This window comes from Arvicola amphibius, chromosome 1 (genome assembly GCF_903992535.2).
Source record: "Arvicola amphibius chromosome 1, mArvAmp1.2, whole genome shotgun sequence".
Classification (NCBI taxonomy): Eukaryota; Metazoa; Chordata; class Mammalia; order Rodentia; family Cricetidae; genus Arvicola; species Arvicola amphibius.
In genome coordinates, this window is record NC_052047.1 from 117,650,588 (window position 1) to 117,676,435 (window position 25,848).

Below are 25,848 nucleotides of genomic sequence, written 5' to 3' on the forward strand. Positions count from 1 at the left end.
GCAGCTGACATCCATCTGCCACTCCAGTTTCACAGGATCCAATGCCCTCCTTGGGGACTGCACACATGTAGTGCACAAACATATACACAGTTAAACATTCATACATATAAATAATGCAGACACCATAATAAGCAGTCAAGGTGGATCTACAGGTTGACTGAAATTCTACAAATATATTCCTTCTTGAAAAACAGAAGAATGAGTAAATTGCATTCTCAAGATCTCATCTTGGCTATGAGATTTATGTTCGATAAGAAAAGTTTTGTTCTGGTTGGCAAGATGGCTCTGCAGATAAAGGTGCTTGCCATTAGGGCTGACAGCTCAAGTTCAGCCCTACGGACCCACGTGGTAGAAGGACAAAACAGACTCCCACAAGTTGTCCTCTGCCCTACTCAAGGGCAGCATGGTGAGTGCCCACACACACGCGCCTCTAGTTTTCTTCATGACCCAGAATATATAATGCAGAAGGCCTCCTCAGAGTCCTTCCTGGTACTTGACAGGGAAAAGAATCAATCGTGTTACTTCCTCTAGTATTTGTTTGAAGCTTACCGGTCACTTCTTCTGCATTAATTCTGAGGCCATCTCACATGAGAGTCTGTAAAGAATGCTCCCTCAGGTCGCAGAGGTCTGCTCCCCTCTTTCCTGGCATCCACACTGAATTTACACAGAGATCTGGGACAAGAAGCCTAGGAGAATGCTTTCACATCCACCTGGGGGCAGCTAAACCTGATCGCCACAGCAGACAGACACACAGTGCGCAGCCACCGTGCTTCCAGGCACAAATGTGCCCGGAAAAAGTAAAAGGGCTCCTTTCAGCAAGCAGCAGAAAAGAAATCCAGGGCTCCCGGTGAATCCAAAAGCCTGTGTTTAAGCAAAACCACAGCGTGGCTGTGCCTATTTTGTTTTCTTTAGCTTTCCTAAAAAACTTCTATTTATGTGTTCTTGATGTTACCAACCTAAAGTCTGGCCCTCAGTAGGTTTCCCCACGCTCAGCCACAGATGTGTAAAGTACTCTGTGAGCTTCACTGTCTCGCAGCCTCAGCACCAGGGCTAGGATCGAACAGTAGAGGAGGCCTCGCTGACTGCATCCAGATAAAACAAGATGCTTCAGGGAAAGGCATAGAAGCTGAAAGTTGCTGCAGATTAAAGTCAAAGTGGTAAAAGCCTGATCTTCACAAGGTAGTCAAAGGTCTATCTCGAACACTCCCGGACTAGAACGTAAGTCTCAGTCTCTAGCTGAGACTGTCGAAGAGCCAGGACTGAAGTGTCCTAAGTTAATAACAATCTGCAGGATTCTTTTATAATCTCTCTCCTATTGGTAACCACACTGCTTCTAACAGACCTTAAAATGAGTCTACTCCCAATAGAAAACTGAGATTTCTCTCCAATCATCTCAACTTCTGACTTGATTTGAAAAATGTGGTCAGAGCCGGGAGCCATGCGCACGTGTGGATTTGATTCCATCTGCACTCCTGCCCTAATTCTTGTGGCTTGGACCTCCTCCAGATGCTCTGCCTTACTCTGTGGTTTGTATTTGAGATCCCTTCTCCTGATTCATTGCATTCTCCTGATTGACAAACAGATTTAGATATGAAAACAAACAGTTACCTGCCTGTAATTGGTTTCTAACAGCTGCGCTGTTGTAGGCTTTTAAACCACAGTGAAGTTGCCGCCCAGATATGCTTCCTGCTCAGTACAGGGGAGAGGGGGGATGGAGGGGTGGAGTTTTACTTCTATTCTACCATTTGGGAGCCTTGACTATTCACCAAGATAATCTATGACTTAGATGTATCTATAATCTATTTACTCTATAAACTGAAATATTTGTATAATTTTATATTTCATAAATTGAATTTAAGTGAGAATACACTGGACTTTAATTTTCTAGACTGGTGGGCCTTTTGATTGATCAAATGCAAAATAATCTTCAAAGGAAAAGAGTTACCTGCTGTCATATGCACCACTTTACTGATAGGTTAAAATATTATACCAAAATTAATTATCTAATAATAGTTTGTCTTATAACACCAACTGAATTACACAAAGCACATCAGACTAGTTACAAGAACAACTTTCATGCTACCAACAATTGTAACTTCCTCTGGATTCCAGAGTAAGAGAGTGGGGCCTGCATTTTAAAATTCCTGTGGAAATCAAATGTATTTTAAGTATCAGCTTTGATTATTTAATCAGACAACTTGCATTTTGCCCTGGCTAATTTTGAAGGCTGATAATATTTTACTCATAAAATAATTGCGCACCTGTTGTGATGGGAGCCCGGTTAAACAAATGTGAGCAGCAACACAACTCTTTGCCTTAACTGCAGAACACAGATCTCTTATTATTGTGTGAAGAAACCTATTTTTAAAGGCACAAAATGGATCTCATTTAGATCCAATCTCTTCTATACAGAGATGTTAAAGAATATCATAAAAGCGCACACAACAAATAGCTGAGAGGAAACCTTGGATGAGTCTCCTGAACCAGATGCCTGTGGAATCCCACCTACCATCAAAACCTGTCTTCATCTGCCTCACTCCCTTTCCTGGCCCAGCCATCTTAATGATGTTGAGCCATTTCTGGGAAGCGCGTACTTTCTTTCCAGTTTATGATCAAAGGAGAAAATAAAACGTGGGTCGACAGAAGCTCTACCTCCTCACACTTTTCTTATTTTCAGACCCTTTCAGCATCAGGGGTCTTTTTCAGTACCCAAATTCTCTGAGCTTTAAAAAAAAAAGTCTGGGCAATCATGAAGAGAGTCAAACTTGGGCCTTTTCTCTGTGGTTTCTGTCATTTTGAACAGACTTCCTAAAAGCTACCAACTTGTGTCTATTTAGTCCATTTCTTGGTGTAATCAATACCAAAGTGCTGCAGAGAGGCTCAAGGAAAAATAATTTATCTGAAGTTAAACTAGCTAAAACGTGCCTTCAGTTATAATGTCTCCACTGACTCCGAAGGCAGGTGGTATGGCCAGTGGTCCACCCCCTTGAAGGCTGTATTCAAAGTGGGGTTTATTTTATGTTACTAAACTTGGAGACTGTATCCTTTACAATGTAGGGCCTATGCTAATTTCATCCTGGCTAATGTAACATATGTTTACCACCAGGGTTCAGAAAGTGAGTGAATTTTTAAAAGTGACCTAAATTCTCCGGAGTTTTCTTTTTCAATAGTTTAATGTAGACATTTAGATTGAAGGGGAATCACAAATAAACGAATAATTGCATCAAATTCCCCCAGTGCATTAAATATGCACTCAGTGGTAATTACCAACATTGGTAACAAATTTAAAATGTAGAGAATAATGTACAATCTATGCTCAGTGCATAGTCCTTATTCATAAGAACAGCATTTGGACAAAAATACACACATTTTATTAAGTGGTCTGCCTGGTTTTTGCTTTTTTTCCATTCAGACAAATGACCTAAATACTAGGATTGTAGGAGGTCCAGAAGCACATGCCAGTTTTATGGGATATAACCATGCCCCCACCCTGAGAATTTGCTCAAGAGCTAACTCTAAACTAAAGCCATATCTAGGGTGCACCCTGGCTCCTTTACTGTGCTAAACACAGAGCACTGGTAGGCCCCAAAAGAACAAGAGACTAAAAATGTTCCAGGACTTTTTCTTCCAAAAATTAGTCATGTATAAATATTGCCACAAATGTATATTTTAAACCTCTGTAATTTATTCAAATGAAAAAGGCTGAGGTAAATGAATTAGTTAGTATATTTAATTTTTTTCTGGTTTGTATTTACTAAAATCTCTAAGTGCTAAGATAAATGTATACATAGTAAATTTCATCTACCACAGTTACTTTCAAAACAAATTAAGCCAATACAGGAGAGGTAGCTCCAACAATAATCTCAGAACTCAGGAGGTTGAAGCAGGAGGATTGACATGAGTTCTAGGCTAGCCTGAGCTACAGGGTAAAATTTATTCCCAAAAAACCCTCCCAAAACAAAAACAAACAAAAAACCTTATGTAAACTATGTGTCAGAATTGTTAGCTGTGAAATCCTATTTTAACAAAAAGAACCAGATACATTGAAAGTCATTTAAAATTGACCTTGCTTAAACACAATAGTTTAATAATACTACAAAAGACTTGGGAGGTCTGCGATATCCACCTTGCCTATTGTTACAAGATGGAAATAAAGCTGGACTCGTGTGTACAGACCTAACATCTGAAAGTACTTTATCAACAACATGATTTTTGATTGAGCAAACATTAACAACATACTCTGTGTTGTAAACTTGACAGATGTATATGATAATGACAGTTTCTTGGCCTATGAGATCTCCTCTCAGACTTACACTTGCTGGCTCCTTTCCTATAAAATAACTTGTGATATAAGAAGTAGTTACCAAATACCCTTCTTCCTGTTCCCACTGGAAACCAACCAGAAACTTCTTTCTTTACAATTATATGTGAACTAATGAATACATATACTTGCCTCTATATTCCTGTCACCACTAAATGTTCCAGACATCCCAGCCCTCTTGAAGCCGACCAATCACTTCAGATAAGCTGCACTCTCTACATGGCTGATTCTACCTCCATGGAATCATCAAAATGCAGAGTAAGTAAAACTTAAATTGATGTCTTGGAAGACACATTACACTCAATTCTTCTCACTTTTATGAACATGGGAAAATGTGACGCTATCGTGAAATGATCATGCCAACCTCTGAGAGCGAGCGCTTTCATTCAGTTTGACTAGATGTGCCATTCCACTTGCAGACCCCTCTTGTACAATGAGCCCCATTAGTGAGTTCTACTTGTCACAGAGGATGTATGGGTGAATGTATGCGTGTTAATGGCTATGTTCAGGGTTTGTATACTAATTTTGAAATTTAAAAAAAAAGTTTCTGTTTAAAGAATATTACCTACTGTGTTAGAGAACTCCACCACGCCCCACCCCCCCCATCAGCCTATATCTGATATACACCATTAAAACTCCAGTGTGTTTCATTAATTCCACCAGGAGAACTACAGATGTCCTGCTAGCTACCATTTCCTGGTAAGCAATCTGAAGGCTTCCAGGAAATTGCTAATGACCTTCATTTGACTGAGAAATCTAGGCTGCAATTAGTGAAGTTTTTCTCCTCCATACTGTTCCGATGTTTAATTTCATCACAGCAACCAGGAAGGAAAAAGTAAGGTGCGTTGTTTTCACGTCATATCTAAACGTATCCCTTTTAATTTTGTTATATCCCTGATGGACTAATGCATATTAATGTAATCATAATTGCACAAGAATCCTTTAGTTCTTTTTACTTCTTCCCAATTTTACCTCCTTTCTGACTCTGGTATGTAGCTCTTGCTAAAATTAACCTTTTAAAAATGGAATCACTGGGAATATTTTATAATTGGAGACTATTTTTACATTTAAGAATCTTTCATAATTAAAACTTTTGAAACCAGATATGATTTTAAAGTTTTGTGTTCTAATTATAATAATTAACTACAAGAGAGAAGTTTCCAATTTTTATTCATTGAATTTAAAATATGATTATGTGGTCAATGCAGTAACAATAAGGAACAATTTTAGCCAGTGTTATATTTATAAGCAGAACCTGCTATTAAACTTTAGTATTTTCTTTTATGTAAACATTGATTTCGTTAATTAGATTCAGCTGATCTCACCCCAACATATCGATTTCTTTTAATCCCAACAGTTAACAATGAGTCTAATGTATCATAATACTTTAGACCTTAATCATATAGTAGGAATTTTTGCCGGTAGCTTTTGTTAGAATTTTAATTAAGAAGACCTTGCGTCTCCAACCTCCAGTGGAGGGGGGAGGTTTTAATTGCTTGCATGTATATCACACAGACTTCAAAAGAAGGAAACGATGTTTATAGCAGAGAGTACAAAGGAGAACTCTGAGATGTCTACACTCATGCAAAGCGGTGTAATTAGAAACCGTGGGTGCTGCTGGATTCAAATGTGTATGTGTTCAGAAGGGGCTGCTTTGTGCATTTGTTGCTGGCTAAAGGGATCCAGGAGTTCTCCTGTAATTACTCGCTATTGATTACAAGACGTCCAAAAGACTTTGTGAAATTGGCTAAACATGTTATTTGGAGCAGAATACTAAGTTTCTGCCGTGGTAATTTACCATGTGGTTTAGAGCAGTGACTTTCTGGACTGATCTGGAGAAACGCAAGTCAGATTGTGTAGCAGACAATTTTTGACACTCCAGCTCTAATTTTTGGAGTGTCTGTGATTTTTGATGTGACTCTGAAGTCCTACACTACAGGGACATGTACAAGAGGTACTGGATCAATCAACGGCACCATCTCATAAGACCAGGAGGTAAGAAGACAGCATCCCTGAACTCACAAGTTAGCATCTAAAGCAACTCAGTGCATTAAAAAAATCAGTTTAGAAGTTTAAGATACATGGAATCTAAACAAGCAATGACATGCTATTATTAGAATAGTTTTTTTAAAAAAAATCACCAAATGAATATCCTTTGGTGGGTTTATTGGCAAGGTGGCACAAGATTCACCCTTAAGTGTTCCTGTTTTGTTTTGTTTTGTTTCTAGGATTTATTAATTTTCATAAATATATGTGAGAGCCAGCTTATATGTATGAGTATCATGTGCATGCCTGGTATCTGTAGAAGCCTAAGGCAGACATCAGGTGCCTTGGAAGAGGTAGTTATAAGCCACCATCTGGGTGCTGGGAATTGAACCTGGGTCCCCTGCAAGAGCACCAATATTCTTAACCACTGAGCCATCTCTCCAGGTCCGTCTCTTGTTTTTTCAAGTCTCCCCAGAGGAGGAAGAGATTACCATAAATTTATGAGTAAAAATCCAGGAAAACTCATTTATAAATAAATATGCAAAGTATACAGTAGTAGTTCCTGCCCAGCCAAGCGAGTCCTATGATTGCTTATAGCAGAAAACGGTGGGCAGCATTACTCCTAGAACAGAGGATTATGCAAACAAAACAAAGCGGAAGAGGCCAAGATAGGGAGCAAGTACCCATGCCCTCTAGTGTAGTTTAGGTCCTTAGGAGGCTAAACAAAACAGGAGGCTCTAGACAGGTCAGTCAGCAACTGTGGTGCTGAACACTGATTCTGTGGGAACTGGAAGATCCATTCTGACCCTGTCTAAGCTACTTCTAGAACACTCCACCCTGTTTGACCTTTAAGACCCATTGTGTCCTGAAATTGAACCACAACTCTGCATACCTGTCCTTCCATGGAAGGTTCTTGCTGGCATCAAAATGGAAATGAATCCAGGCCCTTGGAAGTACTTCACAAGGCTGTTAGAATCAAGTTCCTTTGTGGCCCCTGCTGTACTTTACTTATGTGCTGTCTCTGGTTTGGGGAACAGTCTCACTGTGTAGTCCAGGCTCACTTCAAACCCACAATCCTCCTGCCTCAGCCCTGTGTTCTAGGATTACAGTCCTGACCCCATACCCAGATGACCTTATGTTTTCACTTCAGGAGTTGCTATAAGCACAGTGTGGTAGCTTGCATTGTATGTGCCATAGAGTTTCTAACTTGAAATCTTTTCAAAGCAGCCCTGACAAAAGAACAGGGCAGCATCTCTGCTCTTCAGCATGAAGTTGGCTAAAGTCAAATACTTCAGACACAGAAGTGAATACATGATTGTACTTCAGTAATAGCTTTGAAAAACACTGGAACCATTTACAGAAATGCCACTGAAAAAAATGTATTTTCAGTCATTTTTCCATCAGAAAAAAAAAACTACTTCATCTTTCTAAGCTATAGGCAGCCATACCTTGTATGCTTTTACCTTATACTTAAATGTATATAGTGAAACATTTACTCATAATTAACACTAGAAAGGAATCATTCTTTTCCTTATTTCCTTCATCACGCATCATCTTTTGGTATCTCTTCTCACTGGGTGTTTGACAAACACAGCACAGTTCAGTTCATGCGAACGCAAACAACTGTTTCCCCAGCACAGTTCCCAAAGAGGTGCCTTTACATGAAGCATGAGATGCCAGCTACCATATCCAGGGGAAGACTGCGAAGCAGGGAGACTGACTCAAAACCTTTCCTACACACTGAATAGGGTGAGCCTCTGCACAGCAATAGGATGCAGATCCATATGCTGCAGGCATGGCTCGGGGTCACCAACACATTCAGAAATGTGTCAAACCACGGCTATCCTGGAATCCTCCCAAACTTGGCACAACTCAAACTTGACCACACTTCAGTCTTGTACTGTCTTCTTGTCACAAGTCTCCACCCTTCTCTCAGTCTTTTAACCACGGATGACAGTAAGGTTTGTATAGTGAGGCCATGTTGTCAGGCTACATGTCAAAACCAAAGGTACACACCAAGCCAGTGCATGCCACAGGAAGACCAGAGGCCTGGTCCAACTTTTCCCTCTGACAGTGGTAAGGCCTCAGAGAACTAAAGGCACTCTATCACATCAGGCTGAGACTTCTGAAGCCATGCTCAGACCTCACTCTACAACTTCCTGCATCCCTCGGAATGGCTTGTTTTCTGTTCTGCTTTACTCAGTTGTCAGAGTCAACTATCATAAACATTAAATATTTTAGAACTTTTGTTATTTTCTCTGTGGTTGATTTTGAGACAGTCTCATTGTGTAGCCCTGATTGGCCTGGGAACGTGTAGTCTAGGCTAGGCTAGATCTACTTGCCTCTGCCTCCCTAGTGCTAGGATTAAAGGAGAAAAACATCATATCTGGACTCTTGCTCTGTTTTTTTTTTTTTTAAGAGAGGGCCTCATTATGCAATCCTGACTATCCTGGATTTCACTATATAGACCATGGTAGTCTTTAACACCCAGAGAAGTACCTGTCCCTGCTTCCAAATGCTGGGATTAAAGATTTGCACTGCCATGCCTGGCTCAGCCTCCCGAGTTAAAGGTGTGAGTCAGCACTCACAATTTTAGGTACTTTTACACTTCTATTTTGTAATCAATAAAGAATCTCATATTCCCTGTGGACATGGGATGGAAACCTCCGTGTTTCAGGCACCCTAAGTTAACACACACACACTCCAACTATATCAATATCAAATGCCACAACTTCTTCAAATGTTGTTTTGAGTTTTAAGAACAAGCTCCCTGTTACCCCAACTCCCTAAAACAGCACAAAACAGAATTTTTTTCTCCTACCCAACACAACTTCAAGTCAGATAGTATGTGTGAGGCTGATCCCTCCTTCCTGTCACAATAAATGCTTGGGGCTTTTCTCCATGAGACAGCTGCTATTAAACTCGTGCACGTTACCACATTTTATCCCCAAGTATTACGGTAACTGGGAAGGAGGTGGCCTGCAGAAATGTGGCAGTGCACAAGGCTGTGAAGTCTCCTCTTGGCATATTTAAAGGGTGCTTGGGGAGTATTTCAGGCATTCTTACCATACTGAGAAAAACAGAACTCTTTTAGGTAATGTTCTTATCAATTGGCTTGGCTGAAAACCACCCAACCAGAATCTATGTGTAATAGAAACATACTGTTATCTGCCTTAAATATAAACAATAAAAGCAGTGGCTATAGAGATGACTCGGTGGTTTTAACACTTGCTGATCTTCCAGAGGGCTCAAGTTTGGTTCCCAGCATCCATGCATAACAGCTCCCATACACCTATAACTCCAATTCAATTGGATCTGACCCCTCTAGGTTCCTCAGGGACCTTCATTCCTGTGCATATAGCCACATGGGCACATACATACACTTAACTAAAAATAATAAAATAAACCACTAAAGAAGAAAAAAAAACCACTAGTCAACACAGACTCAATGGCAACTCTACTAACTCAGTGTCTCTCAGAGTCCAGCTGTAGTTTGAACACTATTCACTGTCCCCTGATTTTAGCAGCCTTGTGATGCTTCGTTTGAATAGTATTACATGAAGCAAGTTTTTTTTCTTTTTTTTTTCTTTTTTTTTCTTTTTCCTCCCTCCGCTCCTCCTCCCCCTTCCCGCCCCTCCTTCTCCCCCTTCCCTCCCCTTCCCTCCACCCATACCTCCCCTCCCTCCCTCTCAAGGCCAAGGAGCCATCAGGGTTCCCCACTCTATGCTAAGTCCAAGGTCCTCCCAACTCCCCCCAGGTCCAGGAAGGTGATCGACCAAGCTGAGAAGGCTCCCATAATAAGAAGGTGAACTCCCAAAAAAAGATATAGTAATCCTCCTGGATATTGGAAGTAGACACGATCGCCAGGCAAAATTGGGAACTTGAGGGTTGGGCGAGACTGGGCCAAGGGAAGATGGGGAGAGAAAAATATGAAGGGGAGAATGGGGGGAGCTCGGAGGAATGGGATGCTTGGGATATAGGAAGGGTGGATATGGGAGCAGGGAAGCATATATCTTAATTTAAGGAGCTACCTGAGGGTTGTCAAGAGACTTGACCCTAGAGGGGTTCCCAGGTTTCCAGGGAGATGCCCCCAGTTAGTTCCTTGGGCAGCTGAGGAAAGGGAGCCTGAAAAGGCCAGTTCCTATAGCCATACTGATGAATTTCTTGCATATCACCATAGAACCTCCACCTGACGATAGATGAAGAAAATGACAGAGCCCCACATTGGAGCACCGGACTGAGCTCCCAAGGTCCTGATGAGGAGCAGAAGGAGGGAGAACATGAGAAAGAAAGTCAGGACCGTGAGGGAACCTCCAGCTGGCGACAGATGGGGAAGGTGACTGAGCCCCACATTGGAGCACTGGACTGAGCTCCCAAGGTCCTGATGAGGAGCAGAAGGAGCGAGAACATGAGGGAGAAAGTCAGGAACGTGAGGGGTGCGTTCACTCATGGAGACAGTGGGACAGAACTAAAGGGAGATCACCAACTCCAGTTGGAATGGGACTGATGGATCATGCGACCAAACCCGTCTCTCTGAATGTGGCCAACAGCGGGGGCTGACTGAGAAGCAAAGGACATTGGCGCTGGGCTATGAAGCAAGTTTTAAAGTGAAACCTTTAAAAGAAATTACTGTTTCTTAGTTGTGTAGAAATATTAAGCTCTCTGGATTGAAGGCTCATTTTTCAATACTCTTTTATCCATTCTATGATTTTTCCATTATCCCACCAGGATTGATGGTGCTATTCCCTCCTTTCAATAACTTTGTTATACTGTATGACTTGTTTGTTTCTCTGTAGCCTTGGAGTTTGTCCTGGAACTCACCCTATAGACCAGGCTGGCCTCGAACTCACAGAGATCTTCCTGCCTCTGCCTCCTGAGTGCTGGGGTTAAAAGCATGTGCCACCACACCCAGCTACACTGTATGACTTTAAAACTTATGGAAAATATTTAAAGACAGATTAGTTAGCAAATCATGTAATTATTAAACATTCATAAAATGACAAAAATTCTAAAAGCAAGATGATGTGACTGGCGTGCTGAAAAGGAGTGGTACCAAGACCCAAGCCCTAACATTGCCCCTTTAAGGGAGAGGGGAAGTAGTAGAAAACCTACTGCCAGGGGAAAGTGGAAGACAAGAGGAAAAACAAATTTGCAAAAGTGAAATTCAGATATATAACAGAAAACATGCAGGAGACCTGAAATAGCAGATGCTGTATATTAAATCCGTGTTAATACATTTGAAAATCTCACAAACTATATGATTTTATTAAAAAATACTTTATGACAAAACTGACCTAAAAAAGTACGAAGCTCTGGTGTTTTCTGAATATATTATTCAAATTTCAAGAAATAAAAAATGTATAATCTACTTGATATTTTACATTATCTAGAAAGGAAAGAAAAGGACAATTCTACTTTGAATTTTGGACATAATATGTTATATAATATGTGTACATGTATATCAAATATTCTATTACATATATGCTATATATTACACATAAAAAAGTCACAAATTAACACAATTTATGAGAGATACATCCTGCAGGACATGGTGGGGCATGTCTGTCATATCAGCACAAGGGAGCTAGAGGCAGGGGAGGCAAGGTCATCCTTGGCTATTATAAATTCAAGGCCAGCCTGAACTACATGAGATGGTATTTCAAAAATAAATTAGTTTACTTTAATACAAAGTTTAAAATACTAAAACCAACACTATAAATTAAAAACTATGCTGAAATACCTGCTACTGACTCTATTGCTCAGTACTGTTGTTAGAATCTAGGCAAGGTGATGCAAGGTGCTGAGGAGACAAGGAGTCATTCTTGTCAGCTGCGACATGATTAGGCCTAGTAAGCCCCCAAAAGGGAAATTAAGGAGTGAGCCAGTAAAATTAATCTGTAAAACTTAGTATAATCTCTAACTACAGGAACAGAAATATCTCAAATATGGATAAAACAAAAGAAAATGCACAGAATTAAAGCCAAAACTTTCCTGAGGGACATAAGAATTGATTAGGGAGATTGAGAGGTAGCTCCGTGGTTAAGAGCATGATAGTTCATCTGGGTTCTGTTCCCAGTACCTTCATGGTGGTTCACAACTGCCTGTAACTCCAGTTCCAGGGGAATTTAATGCCCTCTTCTGGACACTGCATGCACATACTTGCAGGCAACACACACACAGACAGATATAAAGAATCTTCAAAAAAGAATTGAATAAATTGTGCTCAATAAAAATATGCAATTTTATAAATATGTCTGCTCACCCAATAGTTTTATATAAAGGTAATTTTAAGATGTTTTGCAATGTTAATTATCACATTGATATAAAACCACCCAAGATAAACTTTAGTAAAGATTGAAAATATGTTGGATAAAAGTATGACAAATATGAAATATACTATATCAACAATTATTGAAGTACTAGTAAAAGTTTATATAAATGGTTCCAAATGTATAATTAAGTGTAGGGAGAAATCCTATTCCCAGTCAAGAGGGGTCTGAGCATTCAGTCGGAGTATATAATGTTATTTTATAACTGCTTAAAACAACTATAACTCTAGTTGACATAACACATCAAAATATAGTCAGGAGGGAAGAAAAAGTTAAAAGCTTCTACACAGAACTAATTGAAAGAAAATATGGCAAAATCGTATCTAATCTCAAAAGCGGGAGAAGCCGGCACAAACCAACTGCAACAGTCACACATGCAAAGGGGAAGAAAGACAGGCATGTGTGCACCAGGGTATGATGCTATGAAATACACCCCAGAGTCTTCAAGTTCTGATAGTCCTCACGCTCTGGACAAGCCCCTTAGAAGGAAATGAGCAACTCCGTGTTGAATAAAAGGCTTGGTTGACTCAGGGAAGCCTCATTTTGTGCCACGTGTTTGCCAAAAATGATTTTTAAAGATTGTCTATCCAGATGAAACCTATCCTAAGAAGTAGCAGCTCATAGGGGATGTACTAACTTTATACAAAACTTAGGGAATAGATGAATGCTGAAACAGAAAGCTTATGCCTCAGAACTTAGGCAGAATTAAAGAATGCTTGTTTTATTGTCTGCTTTTTCCTGTTTTTTACAAATAAATATATACAAACTGCAGCTGGCCAAGTCACACACAGAGCCAAAAAAAGAAGTGTGTTTTCCCAGCAACAGTTAAAGTATTCAAATTACCGCTTTAGCTACAATTTTTAATGTCTAAGTTAATATATGATGTATGTAATATTTGTGGTGACAAAATGCTAAAATTTATAAAAAGAAAAGTTGTAGAACATGTTAAATGGAAAATTCAGTAATAATATTAACATTTATGTCTATAAAATTCAAAATAGCTCACCATTGGAAGCTCAAATAACCTACAGGACCTCCAGAGAAACGAAGTGGGAAGGCTTGGGTCTGCGTGTTTCACTTTCGAGAATTAAAAATTTTGAGCACCCGAAACTTTTGCTATTTTTTGGCTTTGTAAACTCATAGTTAGAATTAAATATAAATAAAAGTGAAAGGTATGGGGAAACACACCCTGAAGTGTATAAAAAGCCAGAGTTCCTCATCACAGAGATAATAAAATGTTAGCTTCCGTGCTGCTAGGAGAAAACAAGACCCCCATCACTCATGTTGGCAAACGCTTGCCTTTGCATGAGCCATTTCTGTCTTCACTGTTATAAAACCAATGACTCTGGAAAGAGAAGAAAACACAAAATGACGTGTGAAGTCACACAGCCCGTGTTATTGCAGCTGGATGGAGAATATGTCACTAATGACTTTTCTTTCTACCCATCAGTTATGTTGAGATTCCTTTTTTTTTCCAAAATAGCAAATGGCCTTTATGAGCACAAAGCAGAAGCAGTAAAATTCAAAATAATATTCCGTTTTCACTTGATTCCGACACTCTGTTAGTTAATGGAATGAGTTATTAATTACTCATCCAGAAAGGACAACTCTTCTCGTCATTGGAGTTCAAAGGGACAGAGATCTACCAGCTTTCTGTGATAAAAATAACGTTTTCATGAGACATCTACTACCAAATGGTTGTCTTAACAGAGCTAAACAACCCAAATTTGTTTGCTAAATCCAGAGAACTAGTGTGACTGAGTCTCTGAAGTGTTCCTGCAAACAGTGTGGGAACCTGTGCGAGGACTGACAGCATTAACAGGTGGCCTGGCTTCCTCTCGCAACATGGAAGTGTAAGAATGCGACACTTCTTCGTGAGCCCACAAGAAGAGCTGGGTTAGGTCAGAAGCACAGACTTCTTCACGCACAGGTGATGCAATGCTGAAATACATGGTACTCCTTCATCTCCTAATATTTCAAAAGGATTACATACAGGCAGGGGTGGAGCTATAGGACTTCCTAGCACCTTGTCTCATGCCTGTCTAGTTCAGTTCCCGGAACCACAACAATAAATAAATTAAAAGACAAAGATATTCTTGGAGACAAAGTGCAGAAAGTGCTCAATTCCAGAACTCTCTCTGCTATGACTCAATCCCCAATCAGTGGGCACATCAACAGTGACCATCACCGCACTGTGCTCCCAGTCCTCTGCTGAGTGCCAACTGCTACAGTGGTGAGAACTTCACTTGTGCCAACTCTTCCGAGGTGCGCATAGATAGGTGCTCTCCTAACCTCCACAGACTCAGGGAGGACAAAACGTAGAAAACGCCAGTGCTTTGGCCAAAACTACTCAGGCATAATGAGAGGCTGGATGGGAACCAAGATAAATAGGTCTTAGAAACTAGTCATAAAATGCAACGTAGGGTATATTCCATCTGCTTTTGTTGGGATTGTATACACAGCCTCTTTCCAGCAAGAGAAATTCACACAAATAACTTTAATCTGTAAATTGAGCTACTATTATGAGTCTAAGAGAAAAGCCAGATATCTCTAAGCCACGCTGCATTCTCTGACAAGACTTTCCCTCTATTATGTCTGTCAAGTAAACTCACAAGGCAGTCTGTACTGACGTCACGGAGGGCAAAGGTCCATAGTGCACACCTAAGAGCAAAGACATCCAGGAGGGTGTCACCCCTACTCTTCCATCGATAACCTAGTTTAGAAGTCAGACCTTAGGGGCCTGGCACAAAGGCCGGCAGCTGCATGGGGTACGTGAAGTAATATCTGCACATTTGGTACTTTTTATATTTTACCTTTGATTTCTCCAAGAAGGTCACTCGTATTTAGTCTTTCCATTTTTTCCTTCCAATCTTTTGAAAGTAGTTTTTCCATGCAGGAGGAATCTATTAAAATACAAAGGTAAGTATTAAAGATGTATACTACAGACCCACAGAGCTAGACAATGGAGCATCTGGCTTGATGGGAAACAAACAAAAGCTGTTTCTGTTGCTGTATGTTTAATTCTCCCATTACTCTAATCATAAAACACCATGACTGGGGTAAACTATTGCCCCAGGGTGATAGTGCTTGTAACCCATGCTTATCCGCATAAATCTAGAGATATTTAATCAATGTTTATCATTTATCAGACTGATAAGACAGAACAAAGGCTCTCCCCTACAGGTTTAAATTTATATGATATTTCTTTTAGCTCAGGTTATATTTTAAAAGTCTAGGCAAAATTTATGTGCTGTACAAGGGACAACGGTAAATCGTTAAGGAAGAAGAGGCCAATTAACCTGTAACCACGTAGTCCGTAAAAAAGAAATCCAGCTTCTGAAAAACTAAAAAGTAGACAAGTAAATAAAATCAAAATGCTTTTTGTACCCTCATAGTGAAAACTACTAAAACTTTTATATAGAAATGGCACATGCGTTCATTAAAGAAAACACCTGTTTAAATAGCATCTGTTCTAGGGTGTGTTAGGATACTGTTCTAGACTGCAGGGAGCAATTACATCTGTTTTCATAACGACTCATAAGATTACAGAAATATAAACATGAGAATGCCCTAATAATGATCTCTTTTTCCTACATGAACTGTTTTCTTCTCTGGATTCAGATGGTCTTGCGAGCAAGCCTCCTGCTTACAACTGACTCTGTGTGCTTTTCCAGATCCGACTCTTAGCAAAATAGGTCATGTTTCCAGGGAATGCAGGCAGGTTTGAAAACTCCCATTAAACTTTAGCATTCCAAGTGTCAAAGTTCTGATAATTTTCTTTTTAAATTATATTTAAAATGGTTTCTCCAGTTCCAAATACTTTTTCTCCCCCGTATCAGCACCTATCTCTTGAGTATTTTCTCTTTTGTTTTTTTTTTTCCCCTCTAGCTTCCAAATCGGCCTTGAATTTTTCAGATTGACAGTTAGGTCATGATGGCTCTAAAGGGCTTTAGAGGCTAGATAAGCTTTGGGAAAAGCAGGGATCCTTGCTTAAGAGATGAGAGACCTTCACATGATTAGAAAGTCTCGCTGAAAACAATTAACATTTGTTTGTGACAAGAGCAATCAATTAGAAATTGGATGGAATCCAGATCCTAGTGTCATTAAAGGACTGATATTGTCACAGACCCCCACGTCCTTTCTACATAGACATTCCATTAAGTAAATGCCATCCGCCTCTTCCCTGACTTCTCCCCATTTCACAGTCATAAATGAGGTATGTAGTCTGTTCAATACCTATATTTTTCCAGTATTAAAACTGAGTTTATAGGATTAACAAGGCTTCAAGTTTTCAAAGGAACGCCTGTCAGACATTTTTGTTTCTACAGTCAGTTTGGGATTTCGGAGAAAGATGATGATAACATTAGATAACAGATGAGAAAGCTCAATAAAAGGTCTTAAATTTTATACTCTACTAGGCTTGCTATATTTTCACCCATTCTTGTGTGTTCTATCATTGCACTGTACTGATACCCACCAGCACAGATGCAGGAGTCCAAAACGTTTGGTTAAGTTAACCCAAGACATCAAGGATGGCTACAAAGTCAGGTCAAGTGGACACATGCACACTAAATGTAAAGCTTGTCTCTACTTCCTATAAATAGATCTAAAATACCCCAGAGGCCCAAGGAAAGAATGCTGATGCCCCATAAGAGACAAACATAGCTCTATGGACAACAAGGATATATGTTGCAGCATAAACTCAAGCAGCTTCACACAGGAGCTATGCATTCCCAGGCTCCAAAGCATTTGACATTCTACTAAAACATCCTTTCTTATTAATGCTGAAATCCAGCTACACCAGCTCCTGCTTCAGTAGAAAAGGGTGAAGGAAAAAAGAAAATAGACTTTGTATGTCTACAAAGGGAACACTATGTAAGGACTCACATACACAAAAAGAACAAAGCAGTGTCTTCATACAATAGTCAAAGTGATTCTAATTGGATTAAAAAAAAGCAAATGTCCCCTGAATAGTTTATAATTCTGTCACAGAACAAATATGTTTTATTTTATTAATTGGAAAATAACTTTCTACTCAAAGAGACAATGACAATAAATTTTAATATCTAAGTTTATGGTTCAAACTTCTGTGACTAAACTGTCTGAACTGCAGAACCAATAACTCTTCAAGATGAGGAGAAAGGATCACAGTACTACAGCACACATTGTAGCATCCCTACAATATAGACACATTAAAGATGGGAGTAACTTACAGTGCCCCAAATTTGTGTAGCATGTCATCTGAGGCCAGAGTTCACCCCTCTCCCATGAGAGAGTTTAATTCATTCAACCAATACCTACTCAATAAAACACGGGGCCTCAGGTTATTTTGCCTATTGTTTTAGGATGATGAAGATTTGATTCTAACTAGTCTCTATCTGAAGCAAGGCATAAAGATTCCATTCCTCTAGACTAGTACTCAGGTATGTAGTTTTGGGTAGGCTATGGTTTGAGGGGTGAGGATTGGATTGTTGCTTGCTTATTGTTTCAAATTTAACAATTTATCTTTCATAAAACTTACTTTAAACTTTTTCTATCAAAAGATAGATATGTTTCAAGAATGATTTTGTTTACAATGTGCCATACACAGATTGCCAAACATGGTTCTGCTTCTTAGAAACTGAGACTTTAGGCTAAGTAAAGAATATGATTTGCCATGGTATGCTAATGCACTGTCTCATAACAAGTTTAATGGAATAAGAAATAAATGCTTAAGGTGGGATTGTCTCCTAATCTGTAGACTGATATTTTGGAATCATTTTCAGTTACTATACGTATGGAGTATGTGTATATATATATATATATATATTCCGTATATATTCCATATATATATATATTCCATATATTCCATATATATTCCATATATATATATGACTTAAGGAGTTCTAACAATAATAAATATTTATCTTCTGTGTCAAGAAGTGTAAATAAATCATAATTAAAGCAAAGGAAGAAGATAGAATAATGGGAAATGCTTTGGAACACTTTGAAACAGTTTATCTGTGAGTAAACTTTTATTATTCCTTTCACTTCTGTGTCACATTGGAAGTCAGAGGGCAAAAATATCACAAACATGACACAAAAATATCTTTCAAATATTTTAGTGTAGAATCAAATGCTTCAGTTCCTATGTACACATTTCTTCTTGCTCTAGTGATGCTTAAGACAATAGTAAAGGCATCCCTTATTTTACCATGGAATCAGAAGTTTCAGATGCAGTCACTTTCTCTGCATTCACAACCACTGGTAATTGATCTGAAGAGCTCATGACTTTAGTTTCCAGCCAAAATGCTTGCATTTTCGTTGGGGACATACAGATGCTGTTATCAGTTACTGTACTTTTTTTCACAGTGGCAAGAGCGCCACAATACAGTGGGATAAAATTGGAGCTTGGAGAGCTTGAAGAGCACTCTTAAATTTTAATTAAAACCCTCCAAGCTCACTAAAAATAATTAGACACTAAAATGTGCCAGTTTTATTTTGAAATCACTATAACATACAAAGCAATGCTCTATGATGACTATCCCTACACACACACACACACACACACACACACACACACACACACACACACACAAAATGAAACAACTGACTTTCCAAATAAGAACAAGGGGTATAAATAGAGTATGTTTTCAAGCAAGCTCTTCATGCCGGGAGCTGACAGAAAAGCCCACAGAGTGTGTTTTTCAGACTGAACCAAACAAACCTAGAAATAACTTCCCTAGCCCAGTGTGCAGATCTCCAACCAACTCCACAGAAAATCCAGTGTGGAAAGAACAGTGCGCACTGTATCACTGAGCTCTTCTGATCCAAGAGCCAAACCTTTAACCTCTTAAATGTTTCTGCTATCTTAAAATATCTCATACAATGCTATACCCCATCCTATTTTTAGGCAAGTAGCAAGAGAAAGCATGCCTTTCCCATACAGCAGGGCAGCGGTCTAAACATCAACACAGATGCTCTGCCAGGAAGAACTGGGCTTCTCAAGCACTTGATCATTAAGGAATGCACCAACTGTTTTGGATAATCTCGTGCCAGCCCCCTTGTGCTCCACACTCCCCTGTGGGAGTGGCCAATCTTGTCCTACTCCTAATTCTTCATTTTCCTCCTCCACAGCATACTCTCTATCTAAAAAGATGAGAAGTAAGGCATTTATGCCTAGCAATGAGAAAGCAGGCTCACTTCCCCAAACAGACCAAAACTTTAAAACAATTAACCCTCCCCTCTTCTTTCAGATAAATTGCTAAGTATAAAATGCAATCTGTTCCCTTTGTTTACTCAATAAGAACAATTTGTAAATGACTCAAGGATAAAATTCAGAAAATGTTGTGCTAAATTAGAACCATTATAAACATGCTAATGACTCAATACTCGAGTAAAACATGCATGATCGGTGTGAAGGGAGAGATTTCATTCCTGTAAAATTCTGTTGTGCTGCCTTAAAATGATTTGGTCATTAAATCAGATATAGTCCTTCCAGGAAATATGCTAATTCCACAGACACTCTACTGAACAATGTGCTGTGAGTGTGGGGTGTGTTTGCGGGCGGGGGTGCGTAGGGGAAACAACTGAGGTCTTGGAAATGCTGCTAGGATGTTCAGAAGGAAACAGAGGCCCCACATCTAAAACCTGCCAGACTCACATGCAGACATTTTCATTCAGGGGCGATCTTTTCTCCAGGTACTATTTTTATCCACCAGACCTTTCTTCAGGCCACCCTGACAACTGGCACTAAGCATACATTCATGAAAGTCACACTGTTCTATATGAGCAGGCAGAAGGCATCTCTCTCATCTGCTCACCAAGACTGCTAGCACCTAAAACATGAACACAAGAATCATTAGCAACCCAGTTCCTCTCATCTGTTTATCAAAGCATAACCACTCTGGTGCCAACACACTCATGGTGAATCTCAGCTCGCAGCCTGGCGCTGGAGATAGAGCACTCATTTTGGAAATGAGGGAAAACAGAGTTAAGATGAGGAAGCCACTGGCATTGCTGACTTGAGATGGTGACAGCTCGGGCACGTGTCAGTGCTTGCTTTACTGAAGACTATTTAAATCACTGTTCAAACATCAGTTTTATGGTCTGTACAATGCAGTAGTCAGCCGTGAACTTACTAATAGTTGCTTCAGATGTGGTCAGAAACACGAGCCCTTTGGACAGGGGTGAAAACAATACAGGACATGCCAGGCCAAAGCAGAGGTGTCCAGCAGCCTTGTCTCCTATACATGATGCTTGGCTAGTCTTTCGGACCCTCCACTTGGCTTTTTCCACAGTGCTTCATATGGATTGAACTAAAAGCTTTCCTTTCTTGAATACCATCCACTAAACACTTAGTACAAAGTTCATTTAAAAAAAAAAAAAAGGCCTTGAACTCAACAGGTCATTTCTTCCAAGACAGGTTTTGTTTTCCTGAGTGAGAACCGCATGTGCAGCCTTGGGCCTTGTTTCTCTACTGTTAACCCTTGCACATGAGACCCTCAGATGCTCCAGATTTACCATAATATAAATGTCTGTTAGAAACTGTACATACCCATATTTACTAAAATATATCCTATCAATGACATTTTCCCCTGTTACTGCTGCTCTTGTTGTTTATATTCATCAATTACCTGTTTTGCTATGTCAGATTCACATTTAACAATATAAGATTATGGCTATAAATTATTTTTGTGTGTCCATTTGTTTATTTGTTTGCTTTAGACAGGATCTGTATATCCCGGTCTGGCCCAGCCTGGAAACCCCTATGTAGTCCAGAATGTATATAAAGTGTTAGGGATCTAATTCAAGGCTTTGTACCTGCTAGCCAAGCACATTACCAACTGAGTTATATCCCCAAAACCCTCTATTCATTCTTTTAAGAAATATTTTTTAATTCTATGTTTCTGGGTATATGTGTATCCCTGTATATGGGGGTTACAGATAGAAGCCAAAGGGAGACAGATATGTTCCTCAGTTGACCTCCATATATTTTTAAGCAGTGTCTCTCACTGAACTTAAGAGCTCACAATTCTTTTAGAGTGGTTGGCCATCGAGTCCCAAGGGTCCTCTTGCCTCTGCCTCCCCAATATTTATGCCGTGCTCTGCATGATTTCTCATTTGGTTCTGAGAATCAAACTGAGGTCCTCACCTACTGAGTCATCTCTCCAGCACTCTGAATGCTCTTGCTGTCTTGTAGCTGCCAACCACAGACCTACATTCTCTGCTTTCTATTGGTCCTCCTGACCACAAAAAGAATTTAACCCATCAGAATGTTCTGCTGGGGCGATTGAAAGCCATTCTCATGCTCAGGTCAGAAACAAAATGTGTGGACCTGAGATTTCTGTGGACAACACAGACAGGCCCTTATAGCATGACTAAGAAAACCCCAGAGACAGATAATGGGATCCAAGCTGAAAGATGAGAGAAGCAAAGCAGTCAACCACAGGACAACTCTTACCTCTATGAAATCTTCAGACTGAAAGGAGAGTAAGTTCGTGTCTCATCCTGCCGTGTGTGTGTGTGTGTGTGTGTGTGTGTGTGTGTATAAATAACAAAAGAGTGAAAAAGAGATACATGGGAGCTCAACAGACTTCCAGTTTCGATGTATCATACAAACAACTCCCTGCTGAACTGTTATCAAGTTAAAGTGTAATATAACCTTTAATCAATAGCATCCCTTTAGGTCTATTTTATTATGTATTGGCAACCCATGAAAGAACAATATAATAGGAGGTTATACTATCCAGTAGGTTTCCTGTCCCTTCATTATTGGCCCTAGTTGATGCTTCCTATCTATAATTCTTGGTTTTGCCATGTTTAGGTGAGTCCTCAAAAATGTCTCAGTCCCTTCTGCATGCCTGGTGATTTCTTAACCATCCTCTCACACGTCCTCCTGACCAAAATGTCTCCCTCTTCTTAGTAAACACACACACATGCCACCTACTATTCTTGATTGCCTATACTGACTTACCACTCCAAATATCAACTCTCTTTTTCTAGATAGAAAAATAATAGTTGCTAAGCTTCTATTATCTCATTAATCTCCCACTTAATTTAACTCTGAGCTTTACAATTCCTGTTCTATTACTACAACTATTTATCAATTTTCACCATTGTATGACCAACATATGGTCAAGTTCACTCTATTTTACCTATCATTAAGTTGTCTGAGAGCAAGAAATTACTCTAACACCACTTGGTATTTCTACAAATTTGATTAACTCCAGACTCTAAAAATTCTTTGATGTAATTTTTAAAATATTTCTTATTGTACACCAAGTAATTACAGAAATTGCTTCATTGACATTTGTATTATTGGTCTTTTTCTTGAGTTTGTATGTTTCTGCATGTTTATATTAACCAATATCATATATATATATATGTATGTATATATGTGGAAACAATTATACATATGTCAAGTCTGTCAGAATATATATCATTATTTTACCTTCTTTACATTGTGCCTAACTTACACTATAAAGTGCTTTTTGATGAGCTATAGATTTTATTTATTATTATCTTTCCCTTTATGACTAGTACTTCTAAGTCCTATAACATGTTGTCTACACTAAGACCTGAAAGGTTTTTCTCCTGTTTCCTTGTAAAAGTTTTCTAGTTCTGCTGACCTGTATGTCCCTCCTTGAGGATTAGACTTCATGGTACCGGAAAGCTCTGTGCAAACTTCCAAAGGAGGGAAGCAACCAACAGTACTATTCAGCTATGATGTCAATGAACCGCATCAATGACCAGCATGGCATGATAACCCTAAGGGTACAGTAGTGGCATGCTTATCTTGGCAGTAATCAACAGCTCTCTAATTGGACTGAAGACGTGCTCAACAAGAGGGATCTCATATCTGGTACTTGGAACCGAGTCAGCACCCAGAGACAGTAAAGTCATAGATCTTGGAGGAGAACCCATAACACCATGTTACTAATCCAGTATAATCACTACCTATATCATAAATATTGCTCCTTATACTCACAGATAAGTGCATTCCTCACCCCTCATCAAGGAAACTTCTCTTTGCAACAGATAGAGATCATTACCTAAAACTACAACCAATCAAAATCAGAGGTCTGAAGCCCAGTCCCAGTGAATATATCTCCAAAACAACTTCCATCCTAAGATTCAGGGAACATTGCAGAAAAGGCAGCAGAAAGATAAGAGACAGAGGATCAGGGAATTTGCTGTGTCTCCTAGTAACCTCAAAAGCTACACCCATAATGTCTCACCAATATGACTGCCTAACTGTGACCTGAACAAGGAGAACGATAGATATAGGAAAGTGAACGGGAAAGCCATTAGGCCTCAACCCTACACAAAGAACTATAGGCACCTAAAGAATGCTGCGAGTGGAAGAAAGAGCCTCTAGGGAAGAGCGCACCAATTGGTTAACCAATACCAAATGGTCAGCCCTGAACACACACACACACACACACACACACACGTATCACAATTGAAAGTAAAAGAAAAGAAGCCTTAGATTTTAAAAAGAGCAATTTGGATTAATGGGGAAGGTGTAGAGGTAAGAAAGAGAAAGGGGAAATGATGTAATTATATTATAATCTCAAAAACAAAAGAAATAAAAATTTTATAATTCTAGTTTTATATATAGAATGAAGTTTATTTGTTTTGTGTGTTCTATGAGTGAAAATAAACTTTGTTTCATGCGTGTGTTTCAGTTGTTTCAACATTATTTGTTTGAAGACGTCTTCTTCCTTCTTAACTGATCTGGGCAGGGCTCTGAGAGTCTAGAGTGACCACTGCTGGGTTTCTACCTGTTCTGATGATGGTTCTTTGGCTTTGCATGATTTTGCTTTTCTAGCACTGTGACACCTTGACCTCACATGGAAAGAGTGCATGCTCTCTTAGTCCTTAGCAGCTTTAAATATGTTTTGGGATTGCCTTACTTATAAAACAAAAGGTTTGGTGATATTATTCTGAAATGTATAGGTCAATTTTAAATCATATTTATTGCTTAATATGTGTACATAAAGTTTTGCACTTCTCTCCAGCATTGCCCTAGCTGGTCTGTACATTCTCGTTAGAGTAATTTTCCATTATCACCTAGTTAAATATATTTTGTAGTTGTATATGATATTTCTCCTCTAATCCATGGCTGATTTAGAATATGTGGTTTAATTGCTGTTTGGGAAATTTTTATTTTGCTTTTGTTATCAATTTCTAATCTATTCCCATATAACCAGAGAATCTACTCTTTATAAATTGAATCCTTTAATTTTTACAGAGACTTGCTTATAGCACAACTTAAACTTTATACAAAATGCTCCAAATTCAGTTTCAATGAATAATTATGCAGAAGTCTGCATGTACTACGTGTTGTCACCATCAATTACGTCCTAGCAATTCGCAGTTTTGTGCTTAATTCCCTGGATTTTCCAACAATAACTGAACTGTGGGTGTGCCTTTTGTTTCAGTCTCCTCGATTCTTCCCTTTATTTTGAACCTACATTCTGAGGAGCACATAGAGATGGAGCAGAAACACCATCTGACACTTGTTGTTTCTGCTCCATGGGACTGGAGGCTTACATTCTTAACCACATTTAGAATTGTCAACAAGTGTTTCTTCAAAGCTTCATCAGTGTATCCCTCAAGCACTCCAGCCACCTGCAGGAATCACCACCAGCCCACTGGCTCTGGGTCCATTCATTGCCGTGCCATATTTCTATTCCTTGTTCTTGTTCTCTGGTTTGGATAGTTTCTACTGTGGAGTCTTATGTTTAATTCTTGCTTAACCTGCACTTGTTTGCAGTTATATTCTCTAAGTACTGCTTTGCTCAGCTCTTGGGTAGGTAATGTTCTGTTTTCTGGTTTGCATTTCTCCCTTCACTGCTGACATTCCTGCAGTTTTCTGTTTTCTACTTTCTGAAGACATTTGAAGGGGGCTCTGACTGCCTGTACTGCAGCAGGGGTCAACCTAGGACCAGTTATTCCTGTGTGGCCAAAACCAAGAGTAGAATATATTTTTTATAAATGACATTGTAACACAGAAAAAAAACCAAAACAATGTTGACAATGACAGATTAGTATAACAATTCATGGTTAATATGAAGAATTTTAAATTGAAAATTTTAGATAAAATACAAAATTTGTTGGAAATGCATATACCAAGATAGAAAACTGATCACTGAAGTGACTCCAGGCCCAAATTGTCAGACTGGTGAACTTTTCCAAACAGTCAAGGAAGAAATATGAATAATTTCA

The 25,848-nt window shown here is 39.2% G+C and overlaps 1 protein-coding gene across 10 annotated transcripts in view; it reads right to left on the reverse strand.

Annotated features, from left to right (window-relative positions):
• Positions 1 to 25,848, reverse strand: part of Sox6 (SRY-box transcription factor 6) — a 371,593-nt gene that overhangs the window by 207,841 nt on the left and 137,904 nt on the right. For all 10 annotated transcript variants that reach the window (XM_038332186.1, XM_038332161.1, XM_038332179.1 and 7 more), the window contains one exon: positions 15,450 to 15,539. In XM_038332186.1, coding sequence (XP_038188114.1) covers positions 15,450 to 15,539 — 90 coding nt within the window. The remainder of the gene's footprint in view (positions 1 to 15,449; positions 15,540 to 25,848) is intronic.